The sequence below is a fragment of the Canis lupus genome, chromosome 32, assembly GCF_011100685.1.
Source record: "Canis lupus familiaris isolate Mischka breed German Shepherd chromosome 32, alternate assembly UU_Cfam_GSD_1.0, whole genome shotgun sequence".
In the NCBI taxonomy this organism is placed as follows: Eukaryota; Metazoa; Chordata; class Mammalia; order Carnivora; family Canidae; genus Canis; species Canis lupus.
The window spans coordinates 13729792-13750058 of NC_049253.1; the positions used below are offsets into that span (position 1 = coordinate 13729792).

Genomic DNA, 20267 nt, shown 5'->3' on the forward strand with positions numbered 1-20267 from the left:
CTTTCTGTTTGTGTTTTTTTTGAAAGAAATTCTTTCATCCTGTCTTACAGTTTTCAGAGTACAGGTCTTTCACCTACTTGGTTAAATTTATTCCTAGATATTGTATTCTTTTTTTTTAATTTTTAATTTAAATTTAATTAACATATACAGTATTATTAGTTTCAGAGGTAGAATTTAGTGATGTTTCAGTTGCATACAATACCCAGTGCTCATTACATCAAGTGCCCTCCCTAATGCCCATCACCCAGTTATCCTATCCTCCCACCAGCAACCCTCAGTTTGTTTCCTACAGTTAAGAGTCTCCTATGGTTTGCCTGCCTCTCTGTTTTTTTCTTATTTTTCCTTCACTTCCCCTATATTCATCTATTTTATTTCTTAAACTCCACATATGAGTGAAATTATATGACAATTGCCTTTCTCTGTCTCATTTCACTTAACATAATACCCTCTAGTTCCATCAACATTTTTGTAAATGGCAAGATTTCATTCTTTTTGATGGCTGAGTAATATTCCATTGTATATATGTACCACATCTTTATTCATGTGTTGATGGACATCTGAGCTTTTTCCATATTTTGGCCATTGTTACTAGATACTGTATTCTTTCTGATGCAATAGTAAATGGTATTAATTTCTTAATTTCTCTTTGTGATAATTTATTTTTAGTGTATAGAAAACAACTGATTTTTATAAATTGATTTTTGTATCCTGTACCTTTATTGATTTTTTTAAATAAATTTATTTTTTATTGGTGTTCAATTTGTCAACACACAGAATAACACCCAGTGCTCATCCCATCAAGTGCCCACCTCAGTGCCCGCCACCCAGTCACCACCCCCTCCTCCCCTTCCACCACTCCTAGTTCATTTCCCAGAGTTAGGACTCTTTCATGTTCTGTCTCCCTTTCTGATATTTCCCACTTATTTTTTCTCCTTTCCCCTTTATTCCCTTTCACTATTTTTTATATTCCCCAAATGAATGAGACCATATAATGTTTGTCCTTCTCCAATTGACTTATTTCACTCAGCATAATGCACTCACCTTTATTGTATTTTTAAATTAGTTTTAACATTTGTGGTAGAATCTTCAGGCTTTTTTTTTTTTTTACATGTAATGTGTCATCTGCAATGACAGTTTTCCTTCTTTCTTTTTGATTTAGATGCTAGTTATTTAGTTATTTATTTATGCCTAAATGCTCTGGTTAGAATTTTTAATATTATCTTGAATGAAAGTGGCAATAGTGGGCATCCTTAGGAAAAGCTTTGAGGTTTTCACCATCAAGTATGATGGTAGCTGGGGGGCTTGTCTTATGTGGCCTTTATTATGTTGAGATACATTCCCTCTATACTGACTTTATTGTAAATTTTTAATCATAAATGGATCTTAAATTTTGTCATAAGCATATTTTTCATTTATTGAAATTATCATATGTTTTTTTAAAAAAAGTTTATTTATTCATTCATGAGAGACACAGAGAAAGAGACACACTTAGTTAGTCTCTGGCTAAAGGTTTGTCAATTTTGTTTCCCACATAGGCAGAGGGAAAAGCAGGGCTCCCTGCAGGGAGCCTAATGTGGGACTCAATCCCAGGACTCCAGGATCATGACCTGAGCCAAAGACAGATGCTCAACTGCTAAGCCACCTAGGCATCCCTGACCATATGATTTTTATCCTTCATTTTGTTGATGTGGTATATCATATTGTTCGTTAGCAGATGTTGAACCACTCTTGCATCCCTGAATAAATCCCACTTTGTTGTTGTTTTTACAGATTTATTTATTTATTTGAGAGAACATGAGAGAGAGAGAGAGAGAGAGAGAGAGAGAGAGAACATGAGAGAGAGAAAAAGAGAGAGAATCAGCAGGGGAGGGGCAGAAGGAGAAGCAATCTCCCTGCTAAGCAGGAGCCTGGTGCAGGGCTCGATTCTGGGACCCTGGGATCATGTCCAGAGCCAAGAACAGACACTTAACTAACTGAACCATCCAGGCATCGAATCCCACTTTGATCATGATATTCCTTTATTGTACTTTTGAATTTGGTTTGCTGATTTTCTTTTCTTGTAGTGTCCTTGTTTATTTTCAGAGTAATGCTGACCTTGTGAAATGAATTTGGACATGTTCCACCCTTTTCAATTTTTTGGAAGAATTTGAGAAGAATTGTTATTAATTCTTAAAATGTTTGATGGAATTCACCAGTGAGGCTGTCTCATCCTAGACTTTTGTTTGGAAGTTTGATTACAGATTCGTTCTCCTTCCTCATTTTTGGACTGTTCAGATTTTCTGTTTTTTAATACATCAGTCTTGGTAGATTATATATTTCTAGGAATCTTTCTATTCCTTCTAAGTTATCTAATTTTTTTGGTATATAATGTTTTTAGTAATCTCTCAATATACTTAGTATTTCTGTGGTATCAGCTATAATTTCTCCTTCATTTTTGATTATTTGAGTCCTCAGTCCTCTTTCTATTCTCTTTGTTAGTCTCTGGCTAAAGGTTTGTCAATTTTGTTTATCTTTTCAAAAGAGCAGCTCTTAGTTTTACCAATCTCTTCTTTTGTTTTCCTGGTCTTTATTTCATTTCTGTCTGCTCTGACCTTTGTTATTACCTTTCATCTGCTAACTTGGGCTTAACTATGTTCCTCCTTTTCTAGTTACTTAAGTTGCAAAGTTAGATTATTTGAGATGTTTTTATTTTCTTAATGTGCATTTATCAGGATAAACTTTCCTTTTATTACTGCTTTTGCAGCATCTCACATGTTTTGATGTGTTGTACCTCCATTTTCATTTGTTTCAAGATATTTATTGATTTCCCTTTTGATTTTTTAGTTTGATCTGTTGGATGTTCAGGAGGATGTTGTTGATATGCGCATATTTGTGAATTTTCTAGCTGTTATGACTGGATTTCAATCTTTTTAAATTTGTTAAAACTTGTTCTATGATGTATCATATGGTTTATCCTGAGGAAAGTTCTGTGTGCTCTTGAGAAGAATGTATATTCTACTAGTACTGGATTGATATTCTATATATTTCTATTAGGTTAATTTGGTATAACATTTGGTTCAAGTCTAATATTTCCTTGTTGACTTTCCAGCTGGATGATCTCTCCATTGTTAAAAATATAATACTGTTATTATTGTATTATATCCCCCCTCATATATGTTTATATTTGCTTTAATACATTTACTTTATTGTGTACATTTATATTTATGATTTTTATATTTTCTTGATGAGTTGATCCCTTTATTATATAATGTCCACCTTTTTCTCATTGCCATTATTGGCTTACAGTCTGTTTTTTTCTGATGTCAGCATAGCTTCCTACTCTTACTCTTTTTTGATTTTCACTTAAATAGAGTATGTTTTCTTATCCCTTCATTTGAACCTGTGTGTGTCCTTTAAGCTGAAGTGAGACTCTTACAGGCAGTATATAGTCTTTGTTTTTAATCTATTGTGCCTTTTCATTAGAGAAATCAATGCATTAATCTTTGAGTAATTATTGCTAAGTAAGGACTTATTAATGTCATATTATTTTTTTTTTCTGGCTGTTGTGAAGTTCTGTTTATCTTTTCTTCATTTCTTGCTGCCTTCCTTTGTAAGTTGATGATTTTCCATAGTGGAATGCTTTCTTCTTCTTTTTTAAAATCTTTGTGTATCTATTGTGAATTTTGGCTTTGTAGTTCCCATGAAGTTTATATAAAGCATTTTACATATAAAGTCTATTTTGTGCTAATAACAATTTAACTTCAGTTGCATACAAAACACTATACTTTTACTCCCCCTCTTGAATGTTTCTGATGTCATCATTTACCATTTTTTAATCATGTGTTCAACAAATTGTTGAAACTATAGCTATTTTTATGCTTTTGTGTTTTAACCTTCATTCTAGAGCTAAGTAGTTAGCACATTACCATTTGACAGTATTAGGGTATTTTGAGTCTGAATGTATGTTTACCTTTACCGATGTGTTGTATATTTTCATATGTTTTCATGTTACTAATTAGGATCCTTTTGTTTCAACTTGAACTCCATTTTAGCATTTCTTGTAATACTGGTTTAGTGATGATGAATTGCCTCAGCTTTTGTTTATTAGGAAGGTCTTTATTTTACCTTCAATTCTGAAGGAAAATTTTGTTGGGTAAAGTATTCTTAGTTGGCAGCTTTTTTTTTTCTTTTAGCACTTTGAATATATAATCTGATTTTTTTCCTGGCGAGTAAGGTCTCTTCTGAGAAATCCACTGACAACCATATGAGGGTTCCTTTGTATGAAAAAAAAATTTTCTCTTGTCTCTTTAAGTATTCTCTTTGTCTTTGGTATTAGAATTTTATTATTATGTGTCTTGAAGAAGAACATTTTGGAATGAAATATTGAGATGACCTATTAATTTCATGAATTTGGATCTTTGTCTTTTAAAATCCATTCTTTGTGTGTGGGGGTAAATACTCACAAATGGGTTATTGGGGTATATAGGATTTCTATTTTTAATTTTTTGAGAAATCTCCTTACTGTTTTCCATAGTGGCTGCACTAATTTACATTCCCATCAACATGCATTCTTTTTCTCAACATCCTTACCAACATGTGCTATTTCTTGTCTTTTTGATACTAGTCATTTTGACTAATATGAGGTGATATGTTATTGTGGTTTTGATTTGCACTTCCGCAATGATTAGTGATGTTAAGCATCATTTCATGTCTGTTGTCCATCTTTATGTCTTCTTTGGAAAAATGTCTATTAAGGTCCTCTGTCTATTTTTAAATCAGATCTCTCTCTCCTTTTTTTTTTTTTTTTTTTTGGTGTTGAGTTGTATGGGTTCTTTATATATTTTGGATATTAATCCCTTGTCAAATGTAAAATTTGCAAGTATCATCTCCTATTCAGTAGGTTGCTTTCTCATTTTGTTGGTTTTCTTTGCTGTGCAAAACCTTTTTAGTTTGATGTAGTCCCAATTGTTTGTTTTGCTTATATTTCCCTTGCCTGAGGAGACAGAGCCAAAAGAGATATTGCTAGGACTGATGTTCCAAGAGATAACTATCTATGTTTTCTTTAGAGGCTTTATGACTTCAGATCTTATATTTAGGTCTTTAATCTTTTTTGAGTTTATATTTGTGTATAGTGTAAGAAAGTGGTCCATTTTCATTCTTTGCATGTACCTGTCCAGTTTTCCCAACTCCATGTATTGAAGAGACTGACTTTTCCTTATTGTAAATTAATTGGCTATGTATACATTGGTTTGTTTCTGAGCTATTTTGTTCTATTTATCTATGTCTCTTTTTGTCCCAGTGCCATACTGTTTTGATTGATATGGGTTGGTAATATAGTTTGAGATCTGGGAGCATGATACCTCCAGTTTTGTTCTTTCCCAAGGGTATTGACTGTTTGAGGTCTTTTGTGGTTCCATACAAATCTTAGGATTATTTGTTCTAGTTCTAATTACTTTTTGGTAGGGAATGCAATCTTGTCATTCGCCACAACATGGATGGACCTAGAGGGTATAATGCTAAATAAAATAAGATAAAAAAAGACATACCATATAATTTCACTTATATGTGAATCTAAGAAACAAAACAAATGGACAAACAGTAACAAACTGATAAATACAGAGAACAAACTGGTAGCTGCCAGAGGGGAGGGGGTGATGGAATGGATAAAATAGGTGAAGGGGATCAAAAACTGCAAACTTCTAGTTACAAAATAAGTAAATCATGGAAATGTAAAGTACAATATTAAGGAATATAGTCAATAATATTGTAATAACTATATAGTACAGACGGTAACCACACAGTGATCATTTCATAATGTATATAACTGTCAAATTGCTTTGTTGTACACTTGAAACTAATATAATATCGTATGTTAACTATACTTCACAAGAACTCTTCATTCTCACAGTTATCCATTAAGACACAAACCAGCTCACGCTCCTCCTCTGGTGAGACCCTGTAATGTCATCTCACACAGATTGAAGGCAGAAGGACTCAGAGGGCTCTAGAACAAGGCCCTGCACCATGAAGCCTCATTCCCTCCACTCTTTTCATAGCTCGTTCTGCTACAGTTGCAGCCTCTCTGTGCTCGTGAGCTCATGTTAAAGCCTTTAATTTGCTATTCTCCCAGCTTGATGTATTCTTTCTCAAATATTCACATGGCTGGCATTTCACTGTCTTCAATTCTTGCCTTATCAGTAAAACTTCCTTGACCAATCTATATTTTTTAAAAAATCCTCCAACCCTCTCAACATCCAGCACTTCCTTTCTCCATCCCTTTTCTTTTCCCCATGGCTATTATCTCCACATTTACTTTATTCTGTATCTCCCTCTCCCAAACGAAAGATAAGCCCCAAGAGGTTAGGGACTTACTGGTGTGCTTATTGCCAGTTACCTAACTCCCAGAAATGTGCCTGGCACCATTTTCAGGTGTGGGAAAGGTGATCTCTAAGGTCTCATTCAAATCTGCTTATCCATGATTTTGTATAGTAAAGAAGTATTTCCTCTTTCTCACTAATGACTTGGAAATATGTAAAATAAAGCTTCTATGGTAAAAAAAACAAAAAAACAACAAAAAAAAACCAGCCTCAGCTGAACTAATGAACACAATTATAATAGCTGGCTTATTTATTTAATTAATTTATTTTTTATTATTTTTTTAAAAAGGTTTTATTTATTTATTCATGAGAGACACCAAGAGAGAGGCAGAGACATAGGCAGAGGGAAAAGCAGGCTCCTTGTGGGAGCCACCCGGGTGCCCAATACCTGGCATTTTTAAAAAGTTCTTTTGTTGTACTTTAAATAAATTCATTTATTCCTCATAATAGCCATGTGAAATAGGTATTATTATTTTCATTCTCCAGATGAAGAAATTGAGGAAAAGAGAGAGAGTATTGGCCCCTAGCCTTAGGTCCCACAACTAGTAACTAGCAGAGCCATAACTTGAACCCAGAGCTAAAGTTCTTTATAGTATGTCATGGCCTAAGGAATACAAAAGTGAGATTCTTTTAAAGTTAATAAAATACAATATTTAGTGGCACCTGGGTGGCTCAGTGGTTGAGCATCTACCTTCGGCTCAGGTCATGATCCTGGAGCCCGGGGATTGAATCCCACTTTGGACTCCTCACAGGGAGCCTGCTTCTCATTTTGTCACTGTCTCTCTAGCTTTGAGGTCCTATTGATGCTTCATGGAGAGCTTTTACACTGTTATGTAAACACATTTTGTCAGGTGAGGTAATTCGGGCTCCTGCCCTTAGGGAGAAATGAGAGAGCCTGCAGGAGTCAGGTAAGTGAACACTGACGTCTGGTCAGTGGACTGGACCTTCTAGCAGTAAGCAAAGGAGAGGGAGAGCCAAGATGTCCTTTGACAGGCGAATGGATAAAGAAGAGATAGAGTGTGTGTGTGTGTGCGTATATATGTATATATATACGCACACACACACACACACAATGGAATATTCCTCAGCCATTAGAAAGGATGTATACCTACCATTTCCATTACATGGATGGAACTGAAGGGTATCATGCTGAGTGAAATAAGTTCAGTCAGAGAAGACAATTATGATATGGTTTCACTCATACGTGAACTAGAAGAAGCAGCACAGAGGATCATAGGAGAACGGAGGGAAAACTGAAAAGGAAGTTGTCGGAGAGGGAGAAAAAACCATGAGAGACTCTTAACTATAGGAAACAAACAGAGTTGCTGGAGGGGAGGTGGGTGGAGGGATGGGGTAACTGGGTGATGGGCCTGAAGGAAGGCACTTGATGTGAGAACTGGGTGTTAAATGCAACTGTGAAACTAATGATGTCTAACTGAATTTAAATTAAAGAAAAATTTTGTGAGAATAACTGCCTATTCTAGTTTGAGCTTAAAGCTTCACATTCTCATTAATCCTCATCACATCTCTGTGAGGGATGCATTATTTTACTCATTTTTAAAGATGAGGCTTGATGGCACACAACTTGTGAAATGCAAGGCTGGATCCCAAACCAGGTGCTACTACTTCATTGTATTCCTTAGAGCTGAATCAAGAGCTACCCATGAGGGAAGCATTAGGGCACCACAAACGTCTTAAGTTTCAAGCAACAACATCCAGATTTCTATTTTTTTTTTAATTGGAGTTCAATTTGCCAACATATAGTATAACATCCAGTACTCATCCCACCCAATGATTTCTATTAATGTGACTATTCTGTTGAGGCATAAAAGCAAGTGCTCAGCGGTTTAGCGCCGCCTTCAGCCCAGGGCATGATCCTGGAGACTTGGGATAGAGTCCTACATTGGGTTCCTTGTATGGAGCCTGCATCTCCCTCTGCCTGTGTCTCTGCCTCTCTCTCTCTCTCTCTCTCTCTCTCCCCCCCCTTTCTCCCCCACTGCCTCTTTTTGTGTCTCTCACGAATAAATAAAAATCTTTAAGAATTTGTGGGCACATTCACTGAGCACTTGCCTTTCTTTTTTTTTTTTAATCTAGTGATTTAAATCATCTGAATTCATTCTTATGGGGTGGGGAAAAAGTGTCTTTCTGTAACTATTTTATTCAACACCTAAGTAGAAACCTCATTTCAGTTTGATTTAAGAATTGATTAGAGAGTAAGATGTCAAATTGGATAGAGAAATTCCTTTTGAAACAGTATTAAAGGAAGCCCCAAAGAAAGCGTATTTATGGAGTGTATACATGGAGGAAAATAGCTGCTCCTTTAGGAACAAATGTTGGATCAGACAGGGACAGAGATTTGTGAGAAATTGCTGGGTAAAAGAGAGGGAAATGTAGGCAGGTGGCTGCCGATATGTAGGAACAAAAGTTTCTTTGTTCTTCGAAGAGTGCTGGTAACACTGAACCAATCTCTAATTGCAGTTAATTCTCTTCTGAGCATCTTTTATGAACTCTAAGAACTAGAGAGTGTGCTCTCGGGGGAGGGAGGAGGGCAGGGGAAAGCACCCCAAGGCCTGGGTGGTGAGCCCAGTGACTGGCTGGTGACTCTGCCTTCACCCAGCAGGCACTCTCTCCTCACATTGGCTGTGGAAAGAAAAGATGTTTCCCCGGCCTCCCTTTCTTGCTGTATTCTCCACTCCAGATGCCCTCTAACCCAACATAACCAATTAAAAATTCTCAGCAGTGTGAGAAGGTCCTTGATAAAAAAGGCCTTTGCTCACGGAGACTGGTTGTCACAGCTGATGGAGTACAGAGTCAAAGAGGCAGGAAGAGGTCAAAGCTGAGCTAGAGTTATCCCAAGCAGGGGCGGGGTTGTGACAAACCAACTGGAGACTGAGGCAAGGAAGAAGTGCCACAGTGTGACAGGGAGGCTGGGGGCCTGTCTGCCTGCCTGTAAAGGTTCCTTCTTAGCAGTGTTTCCAGAGGAGGCCAGGGGCAGGAAGAACTTGATGAGTGCTGGCTCATTGGTTATGTCCAGCTTTCTCTCCCATTCCAGTCCACCTGCAGGTTCGCAGTAAGCAGCAAGTCGGCTAGCACCTCTGTTTGCAGCATCACCAGCCCCTGCCTGCCTGGGCTGTATGGAGCCCTAGCAGGAGAAGCTTTTGAGTGCACAGAATCTCAAATTCCCTCACCCTGGGCAGTGACTAGCAAATATGAAAAGTGGGAGTTTCCAAGTTTCGGCCAGAGGATGGATGGTGAAGTGGGGATTGACAATATCCCCAGAGGGTTGAAATTAAAAAAAAAAAAAAGTAATTGGATTACTGCTTCTTACAGCAACATTGCTTCTCTTAATAACCTGGCTTTGAGTAGAGTGCTGGAGGGATCACCCAATCAACAAACTCAAAGGTTACTAATAGGGTGGTCATTTCCTAGGCTCAGGAATAACTAAATCAAATTTGGGAGGCACTGGGCTGGCTCAGTTGGCAGATTGTGGGACTCTTGATCTCAGGGTTGTAAGTTTGAGCCCCACACTGGGTGGAGAGATTACTTAAAAATAAAATAAAAAAAATAAAATTTGGCCCAAGGTGAATAGAGTTAGAAATACAGGAAAGGGAATACCCTTAAATTCTTTCTCTGCCAATTTGGGGGTGGGAGGGCAGGTGGGAGTGTGGTGGTGGTTCAGGGTGGTGGACACCGGGCAGGTTGGAAGATTCACGTAATTGTAACTAGTAACAGTGCTTAATATGTATCTAAAAAGTGTTTCAGCAGGAGGGCATTGGTGCTGTGTGAGGGCGGATCAGTGTGAAAGAAGGGAGAGAGATGAGGACAATCCAGCTTGCGGCTCCCTGAAGCCTCGCGGCAGGGATGAGGACTGGCACATTCATCTGGTCCCTCCCAGACCACCTCTCCCCACTCCTCTTGCCTAACACTGCCTGCCTTTTTGATATGTGGGAAGAGGAATCTTCCTTGGGAAGAGTGAATGTGAAGAGGAGTCTGAGAACTGGGTTGGCCTTAGCTCTAAGCCATGTGAGCTCAGTCCTATGTACCTGCATCTTGAGAAGCCCTCACAGGCCACATGCCAGAAGGGACATCAGTTGGTCAGCAGAAGTGTTACTGCTCCATCCCTAGTACTGACAACACACACAAAATAAACAGGCCAAAGTAAGCTGGAAAAAAAGTTGAATATCTAGGCTATTCCGCTAGAGAAAAATTTTGGCTTTAATCATCCAGATATTATTTTAGGTACAGTTTAATAAACAACCATCTAAAGAGTATCTTTAAAAAGCAATTTCTTCTCATTCCCTTTTGCCTCATCGAAGTAACAGTAGTTCAGGCATAAACAGAAACTTCAACAAGACAATACTTAGAGTGCATTAAATAAATATAAATTTTATTAAAAACACTCACATAGCGTTATCAGGAATGATATAATAATAAACGCTTTCAAATAACCTGCATTCATAACATTACAATACTTACAGTATTTATAACCATCCTCAGGTTTTATAGACAAACCGAACATGAAAATGAAATGAAACTAAGTTTAAAAAAAGCATAGAAAAATGCACACAGAGTTCATTATCTTAGTGTCAAACTGCAAAAGTTTCCTACACAAGTTAACCACTAGCTTTAGAAGTGAACTGTATACCACTGTGCGTCAATCAAGATGAAAAATTCATTCAAGTAAAGTTGACACCACTCAGAAGCATTTTCAAGTATGGCTATATAGTTAACCTGATATTCCTATATAAGCAAATTGGAGATCTGCTTCCATTCATTCTAACTGAGGCAGGTTTGATATTTACAATTATAGATCTGATATTTACAATATGCCATTTGATTTCCTCTCCTCCTCCCTCCCTCCCTCCCTCTCTCCAGATCCCAAACTACACTTCTTGCTCTTGTTGGCCAGCAGTTTGACAAATGACAGTGGATGATAGAGAAACCAAATATTCATATAGGGATGGTTGACTCAAAATCAACAGATGTGCATGTAGTAACCAAGTATTTGGGGTTAGATATATGGTATATGCAAAATATTTAAATCATGTGTTTTGACATATGCAAAGCAAACATTTTAAAAATCTGTGTAAATTGGTCACAGCCAAAAACTGAAGGGAAATTTTTAAAAAAGACAAAAGCCATGTTATAAAGACTTGACCAGTAAAACTCAAAAGGTCTTGTTTCATTAAGAATTTATTTGAAATGTTAGTAAGCACAAATATACATAGACCAAAATGTAATCATACAATTACATGCCACACCCCTAAGTGTTCTGCTTATGTAGGGAAGTCCTCATGGACCTCTACTGTACTGGCTACAGGATAAAAAACTCACCCTTTAGAGTGTTGAAAGACTCTAGCCAACAGCCACTTGCCAAACTCCTGCCTTACAATCTTCCCTTTATCAACTCAGTGCATTCTATTTTCATGTAATTTTTTTTCCTGCTTGAAACAGTCAAAAGATTTCCCCAAACTTTTTAAATGCTTTCTTTACAATAAAAAGAGCCAACAGATTTTACAAAATTAGTTTTAGTTACATCAGGACATATACAAGTAAAATAGGAGGGATTCAAAATAAAAAGGTTAAATCCCTGAAAAAAGAATATATTTATTAACCTACAACAATTTTACATAAACACAGGTGACATGTTGGCATAAGGAGAACATGAGCTGAAATATCCCTGAATTTTTAGAACAAAAAGGTTGAAGTTCAAGTTATACTTGCTAAGAAATCAAGTATTGAAAAAAGGTATGCTTTTTTAATAATAATAATAATAATAAAAAGACTTGGAAAAAAATGATGGTACATGATGCTCTAAGCTTTCACTCTCAGTTCAATATCCTATTGCCAAACTAGTGTTGAGGTATATGACAAGTAGGAACATCACTCAAACCTTTAATGAATTCTTAGCTCACATTATGATATATTTGTAGCAGGCTGAGTAGCACCATCATGATGTGAATTCTGCTTCAAATCCATATATATATATATATATATACATATATATGTATATATTTAAATTTTTTTACAGTACTAAAATACTAAAGCATTGCATTAAAAAAGTTTTGTTTACAATTTAATTTACTTACTATACATTTCTTTCACTTCTTCTTTATACAAATTAATGATTTAAAACCACCACAGCAAACCAGCTGCCTGTTTTTTTTTTTTTTCTTTTTAATTAACAGATTCACATGGAACTAACCCTGTTTATTCATCTTACGCAGGCATCAATCTGCTCAATCTTCCCGGAGAAGAGGACACTTAAGCTAAGAAATGACAACATCACAATGTACAATTATCAACACAAAAGCAGACTGCCATTCAGTTTGCTGAAGAGCATACAGATCCCTAAAGTAGCATCGGCTTAAGTGAACTAGCTTTGTTAAGTCTGTAGCATGTCATTATTTATTACCTGCAGTTAAGAGGAAATTCCTAAAACTATGTATTTGAGCAATGAACTTGTCATACAATTTTGTATAAAACTTACAGTATAGCATGTGAGATGAGCACCAGAAAACATGTGTTGTGGACTAATATATTCCCTTGAATCCAGTAAGCCCCATTGTGGATTTAACTGGCTATATTAAAAATGGACACATTGCTCATCAGCAGATGCATGGCGAAAAGCAAAAATAGTTTAAAAGCTTTCCTTGTTTCCTTAAAAAAAAAAATCAACTTTGCATTCTAAAATGAAAGTAAACTTTTTTTTTTTAAACATCTCAGTACCTTAGCATTGTTCAAGTTGTCAAAGCTTAGGTAGACAAAGTGCTTCTAAAACACCATTTAAAATATTTATACATATACGTGTGTGCACATATACATATGTGTATATATATATGTACATATATACGTTTATTGTCCTACAAGGACTTCACTGGATGAGCAAAATCCAGAGGCCTTTAAATGTCCACATTTTTTTTTTAAAAAAACCTCGTGTAAGAATAGGTAATTATGCTAAAAACTTGAATGAAAAGGTACCCCTATTATTCAAGGGCCTTGGAGTACACTGATAGCATCTTGATGATACAAGGCATTAAATTTTTAATTGTTAAAGACACCATTTTCTTAGCACCATTTCTTAGAACATCCAAACAAATTCAGTGTTTTGCTGTCTATTCATTTATGCTTCCTGTAGCTATTTTGATAAATAAAAGTTAATATTAAGATTACAGTAAAAACTGCATGTTAAAAAGCCATAATTCCAGTATTTCAGTACATTGTATATTCAGCACCAGATGGTATTTTAAAATTCCTGCCACTGTAATACTACAGTACTTGTTTGACTTGTGTTCCATGACTATGCAAACTTGGTATTATTGAAAGTGGTCACAGATGTGTAGAGTTGTAAGGGGGAGAAAAATCACATTTACATATCCTCTCGTCCAATAATAGAACCAGTGTTTAAAAATGTAAATTGTGGAACACTTTCTTCCCCACCTTCTTTTTGCATAGAATGCTTTGGTCTTTTGCCTAGATGCCATCTGTGACCACTTAGGAGTCAGTGGAAATTAAGTGCTATGGTAAGATGACCTCTTTTTTTGCTGGTGAGCTGAGGTTCTTCCCACCACATTTGTCATGAATCCTGTGTCCTTTCCCCACTGCCCCCGTCATTGAGAACTATACTACAGACAGGTTAGTTGGTTGGTTGTGGTCTTTTTAAAATGAGGTACCCACCACAAGGGGCGACATCATATGTATCTGTTGTAAGGCCCTGTGACCCGAGTGAAGGCATATGGAGATGTAGTTACTGTGGAGTCTGTGGTCACGGACATGGTCCTTTCAGCAAGGGACTTGATAAAGCGCAGGTAAGTGGGCTCGGAAGGTTCATGCGGCTCAGTGGGCTCCCGTTTCACTTTTTTGCCATGGGTTTTCTGAGGCACATAGTCCGGGCCATACTTCTCACACTCTTCCTCTTTCTCTCGGGCTTTTTCAGCCATTTTGGCTTCCCAGAGTGCCAAGCCATGTTTTGGCTCATTCATGCTCTTATGCTGGTAAAAGACAAGTGAGATCCTGGTGGGGTGATTCCTATTGGGATTCTTTAAAGGGGTTGTGGCGTGAAGCTCACGCTTGGCACACTCAATGAGAATTGACCCATGAGTTGGAGCCACAGCCACTCCTCCAATGTCAGGATCTAGAAAGCTCTGTTCACTGTCTGACCAGACTTCATCATTGTCCTCGGCAGCAGAAGGCTGCTTCTCCTGGTTACCAGCATCCTGTAATTTGTGTAAGCCTTCTTGGACAGAAGCAGTTCTATCATGGTTGAGACCTGGAAGCATCTTAGATAACCCATTAGCTGTGTGGGAAAGCATGTCATTTTCCTTGTTTTGGAGATGCAGGGCATGAAGAGAGCTGTTGAACATGCCTGGAGCTGCCCCATAGTTATGGATTATATGAGAAGATGGGGGATGTTCACCATTCTTATAGTCTATGTTTGAGTTGCTCAAATTGGTTGGTAATCTAGAGGTGGCTCCCATGAAGTGGCCATCCATCTCATGAGTGGAATAAGGAGGAAATGTCCCTACATGGTGTACATTTGTTTTAATAGTACAACTGCTGAAGGCGTCTCCCTGTATATTTTGGTTTCCATAACCTAAGTACTTAGAAGAAAAACTCTGGCTATTTCCGAACCTCGGCTGGTAAAGTGTATGGATGGGTGGTAAATTTAATTTAGAGAGAGGGTCTTGGTTTGGATACCTGTATAGATCCATGGGCTGAGACTGGGGAGAGTAGGAACCCAGATATGGGGAGCAGTTGTCCACTGATACATTTCCATTGCATTGATATGCTGGATACTGGTTATTCTGATTTAAAAGCCCAGTGTAGGGATTCATGGGGTTAGAAGAATTCAAATAAGAACCTGTAGCTTGGGATGAGGTGGAATAGAGGTTCATAGGGCTGGCGCCTCCATAAATATCTGAAGTGTGTGAAGAGCTCGGATAAGCTTGGATAACTGGATTGGGCCGTCTCATGTATAGATTGGCAGATCCAGAGGAAGAGTAGGAGTTGACCGACTCTGACTGAGAGTTATTTGTCATGGGGTGATGCTGTTGTTGCTGCTGCTGTTGCTGCTGCTGCTGCTGCTGGGGTGGCTGCTTCTGGGGCTGTGGAGGTTGCTTCTGCAGGGGTGGGGGCGGGGGCTGCTGGGACTGCTGCATGACTGGTCCTGAAAGTCGCAAAAGTTCTGTGGACAGGATGAGAAAGCACACAAATATGTCTGATTATTATCATATAGAAGCTAGTGAGGATGCTTAAATGTATGTGAGAACCCCCACTAAGATTATACCCATTAAATGAGGACAAGAGCAAAGTCAGGGTGCTGACCCTGTCCTGCATAATTTTTTGTCTAAAGTGTTAGGTTAAATAGTAGATCTCTACGATAGTGCAACTTGGGAATGTAACAAATGTCCAAAGCTGTTTCACTGAGAGCATCATGTTTTCTGGAGCTTCCATGTATCTGGCCATTCCAGATTCTACCTGACGTGGCCTTCTCCCTCCACCCTGTCTCCCTGCCCTCCATTGGCACAGTCCTCAAGGAAGCCTTCTATGATTTCATCTTCTAGTGCATGTATAATACCCACCTCACACATAGGTCAGATAGAGCAAAGCTCCCTAATGTACTGTAATTACGCATTGTTAGTCCTCTTCTGCTAGTGCAAAGCAGCTCCTTGAAGGAAGGGACCAGGTCTTATATTACTTTATTTATCCATTGCCTGGCATGCAATAAAATTTGTTAAATAGTTGGCAGTAGCATAATACTTGTTACAGAAGATTCAGCAATGCTACAAAAAAAGTGTGACGTTCATTTAAACACTCAAAGCACATCTTATTATATAACTGGCAAACCCTATTTATACAGTTGTCAATAAAACTTTAAAGGAATTTTCAGCTTTGTAAGTTAAAAATTTTAAAGTCGTATTTTTATTTCATGACCTCGCTTAAAAATCTATGTATGAGAAAAGAACAAATAAATGGAACTGTAATGGCAGCCCTGAGAATTGAAACAATTATTACAGAAACCAGTTAGAAAAGACTGGAGGCAAATTTCTAATCCAATTATACTTTGCAGCTAACTTAAAGGAGAGATTAAGGAGTAAACAGGATTTACTTCTCTTAGTATTAGTCAACCCATCAACAGATTTTTATTAAGTATCTTCAGCATATTATTTGAAATTACTTAGTTTCTTAAGGTTTTGAAATGAGTTGGTAGGGAAATTTGACTTTATGAAGTATAGATGGTTGGTTCTAAGCAAACTGGTAGACTAAACTTAAAAGATACATATTTTTCTTTTCTTAATGTCCAGGCCAAAACCATCTGTAAAATGTGGATATGGACATTATACTGCATGGCTTTTTATAGCAATTAACTGAAGACATAAACAAGGGGATTTGAAAAGAAAGTATCAACTTAGTACTGATTAAATAATGCTCTATTACTACTAGCACAGATGTGATCTGTTTGGATGAGTAAAAGCTTTAGAAGATAACTACTCCTCAACTCAGACTTAATATGGCTAAGGAAAGGTATCTTATTCCCCTGCCCCATAAATGCTATTTTCAAACCTCCTATTTCAACAAATAGTATTGTTTTGGTTATCTAGGCTTACAATGTTGAAGTCAGTCTTAAATTTTTCTTTCTTTGTTCCAATGTTTTGCCATCAATGTATTGAGAATCATTTTAGGAACAATTGCTCCCCCCCCCTTTTTTTTTAAGATTTTATTTATTTATTCATGAGAGACACTGAGAGAGAGAGGTAGAGACATAGGCAGAGGAAGAAGAAAGCTCACCTCAAGAAGCCCAATGCAGGACTTGATCCCAGCACTCCAGGATCACGCCCTGGGCCAAAGGCAGGTGCCAAACCTCTGAGCCACCCAGATGTCTCCCTTCCATCATTTTTTGGCTAAATCTTCACTGCTACCACCCAAACCCAAGCTTTTCTTACCATACTCTTGGATTGCATCTGTCTCCAAACTCATAGCTCCTCTGTCTCTAATTTGGCCTCCCTGCCACTGCTAGATTAACATTAATTTCACCATATCATAAAACTTTGCTATTTATTATATAATAGATTCCAAACTTCTCCCACAAGCTGGGGCTGAGGGTGCAATATCTCATTACCATCTCCAAGATCAAAGCTTGGCCCTTGGGACTTCAGGGAAGATTCTGGTATAAAACTAAGAACGTGACTGAATATAATTGGCCAAAAATAAAGATATTCATTTTTTTTTAACATAACTTTCAGAAAACAAAGATTTATAATACTTTATATTTACCTGCCAACTGTTTAGCCTGGCTTGCATTTTCAGTCTGTTTTGTACGAGATGAGGCTGACTTTTCCTTTTCATTCTTATTTGTGTTGTTCTCCAGAGAGGAAAGCTTTTCAGCTGCAGCTTTCTTGGCTTCTAGTTTCCTTTGTCGGCATGTCTTGACTGGCTCTGCTAACATCCTGACTTTCCGCCGAAAAGAACTCAGAACCTGAATGGCACCATTTTGTTTCTTCTTCTCTTGAGCTTCGACACTCCCAAACTCATCCACATCAGAGACTTTGTAGAGAGGCAGAACATGGAGCTGCTCATCCTCAGGTTTTCCTCCGATTTCTCGATTGTCTTCTCTAGTGAGGGTGCATACCTAGCAGGGAAATAAAACAGTACAGCCTCAGTTTCAGTCCAAAAGAAACGCGCGCGCGTGTGTGTGTGTGTGTGTGTGCGCGCGTATGTATCTTTCTCCCTCTCAGTATTTAGATTCTCGGTGGTGGTCTCTTGGACCAGATTAGTGACATGCCTATTACCATGAACCGAGTCTGTCTGTTATTGAGGGAGATTGCATCAAAATGGTACAGGGAGACAGAGAAGTCCATGTTGATTTTCTTTTTTCCTTTTCTTTTTTTTGAGTCCATCAGGAAATGTTACCTATGTTCACTTTGTTCTTCACATATATTTCTGATTCTAAGGAAAGAAGTGTCACCCACCAAAATGAAGCAATTGCCTACTTTTCACACATAGAAATAGATGTGAGAGATGTGGAGCTTCTTCAAAAAGTGGCTAAAAGTTTCTTCCTTTCTTTCGTTTCTCTTCTAAGCTATTGCAAAATACAAGGGGCTATTCTGAAAGGGGAAAAATCTACTCCTCTTGCTTTGCTAATTTAATGGTACTTTTTCTCTTTTGTTAACCACAGTCATATTGGTGTTGGCAAGAGATTATTTGTTGGCTTTTAGCATTTAGTGTTTTTGACTGATGCAGAAAAAATGTGATCATGATTATTTAAAGTGCACATAATACATAAAATCATCGGAAAATACTCTTGAATGCGATCATAACAGACTTACCTTGATAGATAACAGATGGTACTAAATGAGTTTTTCACCGCCTATACAAAAAGACTTCCAAATCAATGTCTCTGAGCACTTGCCACCTTTTCCCTCATGTTTATCCCTATTCTGTTCTTACCTAGTGCTGCTTTCCTTTGTACCTCATGGAAACTGTGACCTATTACAGGAAAAGTCCTCTTTACACAAAACCTTCTTGTCTCTGTCTTGTCTACTATCCATCACCTTGCTAGAGTGAAACATGGTTACTTTTAGGACCTACTATGGCTCTGATTATCATTTTTTCTTCCTAGAATCTAGCCTAGCCTCCTAATAGTGAGCAAGTGCTCAATACACAATTAGTGATGATTTTAGATATTATGGACAAGAAGCCTTGTGCTGGTCCTCCTGGATCAGAAATCCACAGGCTAATCTGCCACACAGCCAGTTTTTGCATGGCCAGTGAACTAAGAATGTTTTTTGCCTTTTTAATAAAAAAACAAAAACAAAGAATGTGACAGAGACCCTATGTAGCCTGTGAAGTCTAAAATATTTACTATCTCACCTTTAATACAAAAATTTTCTGACCTCTGCTCTAGACCATTAAACCAATACCTTTTCTGCTTCTCAAAAACTTCATACTATGTTCCATAAATTACTTCCTCTATTGCTTACCGCCTCCCTGGATTCTTCTCTACCCTAGACTATGGCTTTGGTCTCTGTATTCTATTTTTCATCTTAAGTCTCATTGGTCATCTTCCTCAACTACACATATATCCATGTTAATGACTCATTAGGTGGATTAATTTATAATTTCTTCATGTGAACTTTTTTGTTTATTTTTAGACCGCCAATGTTTATTATATACTAAAATTCAGCATATTTAGAAAACTCTTCCATGGATGCCCAAGAAGACTGAATGTTCACTGTAGTATTGTTAGTGGTGACAAAATTATATTTATATCCATTTTTTATCAGTAGGAGAATGGATTTATATATTGTGTAGTATATTCATGCAATGAAATACCACACATTAGTTTTAAAAACCAGAGTTACATGTATTGATATAGTTTATCTCGCTACATGGAAGGCTACACCATAGACTCAGTTTTGAACACTACTCCACCCTAAGACCATATTCATTTTGCCCACTTACCAAAACCTCCAATTATATGGGCCAATCCACTTCACCCACTATACTATGTAGTTATAATGGGTTCTTTTGTACTTTGAATTTTCTATAGTAGTTACTATGCCATGGATGATATGCTTTTCATTTGTACTTCTCTCAGCAAGTGGTCTGGCACCTTGGCTTGTATGTGGCTTTTTACTTTACTGATTATAACCTACCAGATACCTGACACTGAATTTTGAAAGAACTTTTGGCAGCTAATGGTAGCTGGCAATGCATAGTTGCTGGTTTAGCTCCGCACCAACATTTACATGATTTTCATGTACTTCTCAACAGATTTCCAATAATGTGCCAACCTGTTATGAGAGTACTAGATATGCCAAACAAGGTCACCTTTGCAACAGCAATTCATTCATGAAAACACTTGTGCAATGACATCTACAGAGAACATACTCCTCTCCTCGCACACTGCTA

The 20267-nt window shown here is 37.5% G+C and overlaps 1 protein-coding gene and 1 long non-coding RNA gene across 3 annotated transcripts in view; one reads left to right on the forward strand and one right to left on the reverse strand.

Moving 5' to 3' along the window:
* The window catches only part of LOC111093580, a 77895-nt gene extending 64367 nt beyond the window's left edge, over window positions 1–13528 (forward strand). For both annotated transcript variants that reach the window (XR_005382735.1, XR_005382734.1), the window contains 2 exons: window positions 11997–12104; window positions 12584–13528. This is a non-coding gene — a long non-coding RNA (uncharacterized LOC111093580). The remainder of the gene's footprint in view (window positions 1–11996; window positions 12105–12583) is intronic.
* Window positions 10717–20267, reverse strand: part of TET2 (tet methylcytosine dioxygenase 2) — a 125253-nt gene continuing 115702 nt past the window's right edge. Inside the window, exons 10-11 of the mRNA XM_038581992.1 lie at window positions 17631–17985; window positions 10717–15540 (exon numbers count right to left, since the gene is read on the reverse strand). Coding sequence (XP_038437920.1) covers window positions 14048–15540; window positions 17631–17985 — 1848 coding nt within the window. The 3' untranslated portion in view covers window positions 10717–14047. The remainder of the gene's footprint in view (window positions 15541–17630; window positions 17986–20267) is intronic.